The sequence below is a fragment of the Stylophora pistillata genome, chromosome 4 (genome assembly GCF_964205215.1).
Source record: "Stylophora pistillata chromosome 4, jaStyPist1.2, whole genome shotgun sequence".
NCBI classification, from domain to species: Eukaryota; Metazoa; Cnidaria; class Anthozoa; order Scleractinia; family Pocilloporidae; genus Stylophora; species Stylophora pistillata.
Window position 1 is genome coordinate 37,598,452 of NC_142522.1, and position 10,654 is coordinate 37,609,105.

The 10,654-nt window shown below is 39.6% G+C and overlaps 1 protein-coding gene across 2 annotated transcripts in view; it reads right to left on the reverse strand.

Annotated features, from left to right (window-relative positions):
* LOC148733588 (uncharacterized) overlaps positions 1-4,798 on the reverse strand; it is an 8,179-nt gene extending 3,381 nt beyond the window's left edge. Inside the window, exons 1-4 of one of the 2 annotated variants that reach the window (XM_088756121.1) lie at positions 4,580-4,798; positions 3,508-3,768; positions 467-1,935; positions 65-167 (exon numbers count right to left, since the gene is read on the reverse strand). In XM_088756121.1, coding sequence (XP_088612247.1) covers positions 65-167; positions 467-1,935; positions 3,508-3,768; positions 4,580-4,601 — 1,855 coding nt within the window. In that variant the 5' untranslated portion in view covers positions 4,602-4,798. Of the gene's footprint in view, positions 1-64; positions 168-448; positions 1,936-3,507; positions 3,769-4,579 lie in introns of both variants that reach the window. The other variant, XM_088756120.1, reaches the window with a different exon arrangement.
* Between the last annotated feature and the right edge of the window lie 5,856 nt (positions 4,799-10,654).

Below are 10,654 nucleotides of genomic sequence, written 5' to 3' on the forward strand. Positions count from 1 at the left end.
CAGTCTACTACAAGGATATGCGGACCCGGGAGTTATAAGGAGTATAATCCAAATAGGTACTTACTTCCAAGGTCACAGTATCCAGCAGCAACGTACAAAAGGTCACTCAAACACTCTCTTATTGAAATTCCTTCCTGTATGAGCTTTTGTCCTTTTTCCTGATCTCCCTGCAAGATAAATCACTCCTGTAAATATCTGGGTTCATTCTATCCTAGCGCAAGTGGTACCTCGTGAGGATTGAAAAGACTAGCCCATTTGCATCCATGAAGTTTCTTTAGATTTTCTACAAACTTCGGTACACGAGGAGAGCTTACAAACTACGTCTTAGCCTTCGACTCTCGTGAGCCCTACAGATTAGAATGGAAAAGATAAGAAGAAAAAGAAAAGAAGGAAAATCAAACAAAAAAAGACGACGCACCGTCCTCTTTTATGCTTACTATTTTCTCACCTGCAGTACAAAACATACCCCGAGCTTACTGGCGGTGTGCGCATGCGTTTGGGACTTTTGTTCCTCTTCTGGCAATGTGCTGCGTATGTCATATGCTTCCTGAAACTTTGCAAGGGTGGCTTGGTTTTCTTCTGGGCTGTCTTTGCTGTGAGACACGTCACAGAGACGACGGAATCCGAGTGAATTCAAGCTCTCTGCATGTTTCTTCTTATCGCCGGACGCTTTAGCAATATCACAGCATTTCTGGTATAGCATTGTGCGCTCTTTAGGGAGAGTCAGAACTTTTGCCACAAAATCCAGCACTTCTGTACTATTAACGACGTCTAGAACGAAATTTTTGTCATCTGAATGACTAGAGTCTTCGAGACAATTCTTTAACGCTTCCATGATATTCGCTTTCTGCTGTCGAAACTTATGGATGGCAAGCAAAGCTGAATCTTTGCTGATAAACTCTCTACTCAAGACTCTTAGCAGATCAAGGTAATGATGGTTGAATTTGCGCTGAGTGGCGTGCCATAATTCACCCATGCCTAGAGATTCTTTCTCTTTCCGGAAGTAGGCTTGGACCAAAGGATGTATCCTCACCTTTTCGTCGACGTCCCTCTGAAGGAGAGCACACTTGACCATCCTAGTCTTCACTAAATCACAGTGTAAAGGATCTTCAAAAAGAAACTGAATGTCCTCAGCTGAGAACCCCGACGGGAAAACAGAAAGAAGGACAAGATTCTTTTTGATTTCAGCGGAAAAATTCGTAAAGAACACTTTCAACGTGTTATAAACCTCATTCGCACTAGTCTTGATAAGTTGTATGGGATTATTCCTAAGGTATCGGATTAATCTCTCGGGACTAAAACCATTATTCAGAAATTCAGAGTAAGTCACAAGAAGGAGTGGTATCCCACCACAAAGTTCAGCCAGTTCCTTGGAGTGTACCTCGTTACAGTCATCAACTAAACTCCGGAGCAGTTCAGCAGACGAGTCAGGATCCAAAGGTTTGAGTGGAAACTTATAAACGTCTGCCGACCTGAATTCAATATCTTTTCGAGTAGTGATTATTAACTTTACATTCGGCGCAAATTTCACCAGCCATTCAGCGAATTTTTCAAATGCGTCATCCTGTATATTCTCTGTATTGTCTAGTACAATGACAGTTGGGATATTTCGCTCCGATAGTTTACGCTTCGCAAGGGACACAAAATCAGCGTTTTGCGACCAGGTACGACTACTTATTCGACCAAGAATTTCACTGCAGACGTCTACGAGTCCCCGATGATGACTCTCTACTCGAATATGTGTAACAAACTGGTCACCCTCTTGCTTTAACAAGTGACTTACACGGACTCCCAATTCAGTCTTCCCCATTCCTGGAATAGAAAGAAGAACAACCATACGAGAAGTCTGTAGTTTCGTTATGATTTGTTTTACCTCCGCGTCTCTGCCAACAAAGTGAAGGGTTAAACATGGAAGGTTTTGAGGTTGAACTTTCGCTGAAATACAAAAAACAAAAAAAAAAAAGAGTTTGAACAGATACAAGAACGGAAGTCGATAAACCAATGAAACCCTAAAAACATAAGATCCCAAATAATTGTTGACGATTTTAAAAAAGATGAAATAAACAATTTTTAATAGAAGAGAAAAATCGAGTTTCCAGATGGAAACTCGATTTAAAAAAACGAGCATAATTTTTGTTCTTTCTCTAAAAGTAGCAGTAGTAGCATAATCAGCATATATCTAAGATTTTTGGTGAAGGGAACATTACCAGAGTGATGACTCGTTTGGTCTAGGATTGTTTATTTTCAAGTTCGGTCCATGGTCCATTGTCTTGGATGATAAAGGACGAATGTTACCGCAGATACTGAGTCGTTCGGGGGCACGCCAAACTGGGCACACCGGAAGTTTTTTAGATAATCTTTTTGCTTTTTAGAGCAAGTATGCAACTCAAAACAAGGAATATATCCTGCTTTATAGACAAGAAATATATTATTTGGACTTGTCTGAATAAGTTATTTTGAGAAAACGTAGCATAATTTCCTACTGACGAGCATAATTTTGAGCATAATTTGAAAAAAAAAGAAAAAAAAAAAAAAAATCCGAGCAATGTAAGTAGCATAATAAGCAACTTTTACTATCACAATCTATACAGGCCTACCTGTCTAACCCAAACCGTGGAACCCCAGACCCTCATATACTATAGGAAAATTCATTACCTGACGGGGGAATATCGCATTAAATTGCTCTTGAAAACCGATATCGCACGAAACGCATAATAGAATAAAAATAAGAAAAAAAGAAAACGGCAAAATTAATATTATTTGTTTCTATTCTGAGCGCAAAACAAGAGATACGAATCAATATCACTTATCTTCGTTAAAGTCCTGGAGATGTTATCGAACGCGTCTATGTTCACTCAAGAAATTTAGTCGCTATCACGGCAGTATGCTGGATGCTATGCCCAAAATTATGCCTGCATAATTCATCTGAGCCAAATGTAAACAATAAACCGTTAAGACTTCGATCCCGATATTCTCAAAAAATAGCAAAAGCTCCCGCAGGAATCGCATTGGTTCACTCCAATAAATGATGGTACTTTTCTCCCATTTTAAAAAGTAAAAGTAACGTTTTCTAGCTTTCTGTAAAAGAGTGTTTTAGCAGTTCACTATTAAATGTTTGTTGATAAATTGCAACCAGCCCTTAACCGCGAGATTTACAAACTCGGGCAACGGTAAAATTTTGAAGATGGTGTCACCAGAATATACTCAGTTAGAAGGCGTTTTACACAGTCGAGTAAAACGTTTTAGAATATTTTGTCGAACTGTAAACATTGATACCGTAGCCAAGGATCCAATCAAACATCTTTAGGTGCTTCCTCAAACTATAGGCAGACCACACAAGCTTTTCTCCGTTTCCTCTCTGTACGGCCTCCGGCCAAAAGTAATTTTGTAAAAAGACGCTTCAGACGGCCCATGAAGGCAAAAAAATACCACAAATGTGTCGATTAACATTTCATTTAAGTATATTGATATATTCTGACCGAGATCGGGTGTCGGCCACAATCTTACCTTGTTCCTCAATCGAAGTGGCCAGCCTAATGCATCCGACGTCTGTCAGAAGCTCTATCAAATAGGACACGTCTTCTAAGCAGATTTTATCGCGGTGGCGTAAGAAGCTCAAAAACTCGCGTTGGCTCTTGATGGCATCGAGCTTTCCTCGTGGCAAATCATTATTGTTGGTTTGATCGTTACAGAGAAATTTCATTTCCTCCAACTCTTCTTTTGTTATTTCGTCAGCAATTTTATCCAAGAAAGCATCGAACTGATCTCCTAGGAACAGATGTAAGAAAGCAGTATAGAGATCAAGCCCTGATCTTGAAGAAAAACTAAAACAAGAAAAATTAAATCTAACACTTATTTAAACAATTAATCATTTAATTAAGGCTGTTTACTTTTTTTGTCGGTTCTTAGTCGTAGAGAGAGAAAAATAAAACGCATTAAAGAGCAATTTCTGGATTTTGCTGAAACATAGAAATAAACAATGCTTTCCATAAGATCTCTGAGTGTTTTTTTGTTTGTTTGTTTTTTTTTACGAGAAGATCGTCGCATTGTCATGTAATTCGTGTATGTTTGTCACACCAGTATTGCTGTTTATTCTAAAGCGTACGCTTTCTTCTCCTTCAATTGACAGGTGTTACATGGTGACAGTTACTTGTCAAAAAATGTTTCAAAGTTTGCTCGGAAGCCTTTACAGTTATATTTACAAATAAAAAATATTTCGGTGAAAGCTTTCTCTTTCATTTGAATAACTTCATAACGTCTGTATTCTTTATCGTCCACTCGCTAACAAATTGTTAAGTTCATGGAGGATTTTCCCGTAATTAAAATGGTAATTGTAGCCCTAAATCATTCGGGTTCTTTTGGCAATCATTTTGTTTTGTGTTAGAAAAAAATAAAAATGTTGTTTATTAGCATAGGTCGGTCCGTATTGGGAAAATCTGTGCCCTCTGTCTTGATTACTGCCCGAGGCCGTAGGCCACGGGCGGTATCCAAGACCTCGGGCACAGTTTTTCCCAATACGGACCGACCTATGCTAATGAATAACATATTTAGAGACCAAATATCAGTGTTAAGTCCCTACCGTGCTTTGTCGTCGAATTCATGACAAACGAATCCTCAAACTCGTAATCTTCGCAAAACAACTTTTGAAATGTAGAATCGGTTTCTCAGATATCACGTGATTTTTCGTATTTTTGTGAAAGAGTTACCAAAGTTGGGCAAGCTGTAACGCAAGTGATCTTTATGAAAATAATTTTCTGTGTCAAGCTTATTCAAGTTTGAGACAACGACAAAATTAATCGCGTCGCTTTCCATGTTTTAATAATGAGCTTAAGATCGACAGCAGACATGTGGGACGGCAAGCGGAAGTGAAGTTCCCGCCGGTACTTCCGGCTGCCGTCGTTGTGAGGTTTCCCACCGTAGCTGCCTTGTCCCGGGCCCAGGAACTTTTAGCAAACCACGACGGCTACGGCAACGAGAGCGGAAAAACAGTAGATCTAAAACAATACATCTAATCGGCAGAACAATAGCACAGCACGTGCGTTTTAAAACTTTGTACATTTCTTAGCCGTCCTTTGCAAAACAACAACGTGAAATCACCAAAATTTGCGTCGTCTGCGAAGCGAAACCGCGGCGGAAAATTATTTCAATTTTACATTTGGAACTCAACGCTACTTTTATGCGTTATGTTGATTTTGAGGTCTGGCGCCCTATGAGACGGTAAACACATGCAGCCATTTTCGAAATTCTAACTAAAAGTAGAAACTCATTTTTTAATCGACGTCTTCCGTGGCGTTGCCGTCCTGACTGCTTAAAGCCCCTTGTGTGGAGGAGGCCATTTTGCCATCGCGCCTAAAACGTGAGTAAACTTTAGCAAAATAACGCCATTTGAACTTACTTTGGGCGAAAATTGTTGGCCATTTTTAAAAGTTTATTGTTATGAGAGGATGTCTGTAAAATAGCTGAGAAAATATAAACGATTTGTCCGAGGAAATTTTAGCTTTATTCGTTTGCTTTTCTCATAAACAGTTCGTCATTAGTACTGGCTCGATGTTAACAAGGAAAGCAACCCAATAAGTTTTACAATCTCACTGTTTCTCTTTATTTCAATGAAAAATTCGTAGACTTGTTCGGGCATAAATTGATGGACATGATATTATTCCATTTGTCTTTTCTCAAGTAGGCATAAAAAGATTGTGCTCGGCAACTTTTGAGCAACTTTTAGCGTTTTCAGCAACTTTTTGTATTGCGAGCAACGGTCAGTAACCTAGAGCAACTTTTGCCTTCCTTGGCAACTTTTGAGTCAACAAGTAGTTACAAAATGAACAAACCATCAAAAACGTCTTTATCAAAAGGGTTATTTATTAAAACTGGTCAAGACTAAGGATGTCGTACGCCCACAAACTGGACAGCAGCTATCTATCTAACGGGCGCTTGCATCCAGTGGTCATTCGCTCCAACAATAGAGCTTCCCGCGCGTGCGAGGCATCACAATTAGAAACCGAAATGTCTGACGGAGAAAATGAAAATAATAGAGATATTGACCCTGTTGAGGTTACCATAGCCGCTGGGGCAACTCTTAATACTCCTGCAAGAGCTTCAATTTCTAGAAAGCGCAAAATTCACGTCAACGAAGGCAAATACAAACAAAGAGAAGCGGTAGCTCGACCCCGTCCTCAAGGAAAGGAAACGCAACATGCGCCTGGGATCGCGTGAAAGTCTATCCAAAACGTCATTAGGAAATACTTTCTGTTTAAGTTACGTTGAGATTATATTGATCATATTGTTGTGATTCAAATTTTTCCCGTGTTTAAAAAGGTCACTGTACCCACACAGGTACGCTAATCTTCTCAAGAAAAGACAAAGGCCTTTAATTCCATCGCATACAATCCCTTGTTCACGTGTATACGAATTAGGCAGCCCCATTACGTCTGCGAGAATTAGTATGTCCCTTTTTCGGTAACGAAATCATTCTGCCAAGCACTCACGTCGGTCGAGTCTTTCCAAGTCAAAATGTTCGTAAATCTGGTAGAGATAATAGAGATTCTTAGAAATGTTGGCTTCATACAACAGTAAAAATTCACCTTCTGAAATGTCATCATCAACGAAACTTGCGATCAACAATCTACGAGGCTTTCTAAAGGTAGCCCTTGCCTCTGCTAAACATCGAAGAGGAAAGCCAGTACAGCCGCTGCCGCGCGCGCTATCTTAGGCTATTTTTCGTGCCATTGCAACGGCGACCTCTCCCCAAGCCCCCTTGACCAAGTCTGCTGTCCCAGACGTCTACCGTCGTCGGATCCTAAGCTCATTGATTATTTGTTGTAAAACGTCGACCAGAACAATTTTCTTCAGTGCACTAATAATCAAAGTTTCACGTTTCTGCTTTACTTGCGTTGCATCACAACTACTCAAATTGATTTTCGAGGCGCCTTAATTACTCGAGCATGTCACTTCCCTGCAAAGATGTCTTTGAAAGCTAAAGGATATGTAGCGACAAAAGTTTTTCGTTGCATAGACATTTTAAGTCTTACAGACAAAATGCGAGAAAAAGTTATCTCAACCCAGTCGGGTAGAAATTGGGCATCTTTAGGTCCATTTTCAAAAAATAATTTTTAGAAATTTCATTTTGTCTGTCGTCTGAACTCTGAAAAGCATGTTTGCCAATTGCCTTGGCAGCTCTTTTCCCGTAACAATTGTATAATAACTGCAGTATCATCGACCCTACCGTTTCGCATTAACTTTACTTGGGTAATAAGATCGTAGCAGAATGAATCACTGTAGGATGAAAGTAATTTTACTAAAATAGCTTGTCAACGAGGTTAATGGTTATCAAATGACGCCGGATATAGCGAGACATCAACAAGAAGCTCAAGACGTATATGAGCACGATCCTTCGCAGTAAAGCACTATTTGAGCAATAGTGAAAATCAGACCTGAAAAAAATTTCAGGCCTGTACGGGATTCGAACCACTGACCTCTGCGATACTAGTGCAGCGCTCTACCAATTGAGCTAACAAGCCAACTGGGAGCAGGCCATCAAATTAATTCGACATAAACCCGTAGATGATAAATCAAACAACAACAAACATATGAAACATATGTGTGAACTGCGGTTATCCTTCGCAGGATCGTGCTCATATACGTCTCATAACCGCAGTTCACACATATGTTTCATATGTTTGTTGTTGTTTGATTTATCATCTACGGGTTTATGTCGAATTAATTTGATGGCCTGCTCCCAGTTGGCTTGTTAGCTCAATTGGTAGAGCGCTGCACTAGTATCGCAGAGGTCAGTGGTTCGAATCCCGTACAGGCCTGAAATTTTTTTCAGGTCTGATTTTCACTATTGCTCAAATAGTGCTTTACTGCGAAGGATCGTGCTCATATACGTCTCATAACCGCAGTTCACACATATGTTTCATATGTTTGTTGTTGTAAGAAGCTCAAGGTAAAGAAAATATGCAAAACATTAACATTTTTTGTAAAAATTTCTGTCTTTTTCATTTATATCCAGAGCAAGAGAGTGAAAAATACAAATAACTGTCCGATCTTTATCGCCAAACTGGTGAAATGAATGTCAGAACTTTAATTTCTACATTCATCCTTGTTAGTTGATCAACGAAACCCATAGTGAAGTAAATATGACGCGCATTATGCCTTGTTTGAATCAGGAAGTCAGCTTTTCACTGGACTGTTCTTACTGTCAACTCAAGGGTCTTCTGTGCTGCGATACGACATGTAAACATAAGTGTGCTTTCAAAAGCGCCACAAAAATATTCACGGAGTAGTCTCCGCGTCCCTTGTGCCGGCCGTAGCTACTTCTAATTATCGTATTTACTCAAAACATAGTTAATAGAAGGGACTGGTTAGGAGACCAGGCGAACATCAAAGGAGTATCTCTTTGTTTTCGTTTTGGCCCTCTATTAACTATGCTCAAAAACAAAATGGTTTCTCTTCCGGCTTCGATTTTGATCTAGTAAGTGCAAAAGTTTATCATTCGTTCAATTCGTGGTAAATTATTTGGAGAGTAAAACCAAACTTACCGAGATAGTTAACGTGAAAATATTGAAGGGCCTCAGCCAGGATGAAACATAGTTGAAATTTAAAAACGATCTCTGGCAAAAATGATTAAAAACTACGAGCTTTCGACTGCCCGAACTGCAGTCTTCGATGGGTAAAATGGAGTTATATTGAGGAAACCAGTTGAGCTTTTAATACCCGAAAAAAGGAACATCTGAGAAATATCAAAACTGCAGCCAAAGGTTCTAGACTTGCTAATCACGCCTGGTCCAACAAAAACGCCATTGATTTTGAAAACGCGTCAATTACTGACAAAGACACTTTTAAAACCAGAAAAACATTACAAGCGTGGCATACCAGAGTGACACCTAACGCGGATAACAATTCTTGCCCGTTACCTGGACAATGCAACATTCTTTTTAACAAATATTCATAATAATTTACATTCTTATTATTTCGCAGTTCACGTCTTTATTTAAATTCCCTCATCGCTTGCTTATCATTCAGCTTGTAGTTTTTAATCATTTTTGCCAGAGACCGTTTTTAGACGGTTAACGATTTTATGGACGGGACTTCGAACACTTATCGAGCAAGCGCGTGATTGCTAAAAAGTTCCTGTAATCAGAAACACTGCAACTGTTTCCTTATTTCCAATTCCTAAAACTTAAATATTCAACGTCAAAACCGCATTTTACAGGGAAGCATATGGTCTGAAATGCAACAATAGATCTCTTCAGATTCATACCGGTCCTCTTCAAGGGAGAGAAGTCGTTGTCAGCGTCATAGAAATGTTTTTTAGCCGAGCTACCTGCTGAGCATCGCAGAAGAAAAGGTTTAGTTTTGAGCCGATTTTCAATGCTGGTTCGTTCTCATAGATCACAATAAATAAGCAATGTAGGTGTTAAATCACTTTAATGTATCCCGATAATATCTAACGCTTAAGCACACCGTTTCAATCTCGTGCTGTTTCGAGTCTTTTGTATTACAAAGCCAAGAAAATAGCAAGAGGTACACTTAAGACGATTAAACGAAACTGAAAAGACTTCAATGAATTATTTCTCGGCGGTTCATACGCGATTCATCATTGGTCGCTTAAGGAGCGATGCACAACTGAATATAGGTCTACAGTTTCTGCCACAGTTCCCGTGATCTTGCCTTTCTAGATCCTCCGAGGAGCTCGAGGAAAAAGTGGCAGCTCAAAAACGTTTGGATTCGGCTCAAACCATAGTACTAACTATGCTCAAACAAACTGTCGCTTGACCCAGGGGTTTCCTCGTTTTTTTCATCGCTTATTCCATCGTTTCAAAGAGCAACAGCTCGGTTAAAAATCATTTCCATCACGCTGACGACGACATAAATATCACTGATAAGACTTTTAGGAGTTGTATCCTAGCGATTAATAATATTGGCTAATTTTGTAATACGTCGAGACATTACTCGATGGCTATTTCACAATAAACCTTACGTAAGGAGAGAACAACAACAAACATATGAAACATATGTGTGAACTGCGGTTATGAGACGTATATGAGAACGATCCTTCGCAGTAAAGCACTATTTGAGCAATAGTGAAAATCAGGCCTGAAAAAAAAATTTCAGGCCTGTACGGGACTCGAACCACTGACCTCTGCGATACTAGTGCAGCGCTCTACCAATTGAGCTAACAAGCCAACTGGGAGCAGGCCATCAAATTAATTCGATATAAACCCGTAGATGATAAATCAAACAACAACAAACATATGAAACTCCCAGTTGGCTTGTTAGCTCAATTGGTAGAGCGCTGCACTAGTATCACAGAGGTCAGTGGTTCGAGTCCCGTACAGGCCTGAAATTTTTTTCAGGCCTGATTTTCACTATTGCTCAAATAGTGCTTTACTGCGAAGGATCGTTCTCATATACGTCTCATAACCGCAGTTCACACATATGTTTCATATGTTTGTTGTTGTTTGATTTATCATCTACGGGTTTATATCGAATTAATTTGATGGCCTGCTCCCAGTTGGCTTGTTAGCTCAATTGGTAGAGCGCTGCACTAGTATCGCAGAGGTCAGTGGTTCGAATCCCGTACAGGCCTGAAATTTTTTTCAGGTCTGATTTTCACTATTGCTCAAATAGTGCTTTACTGCGAAGGATCGTT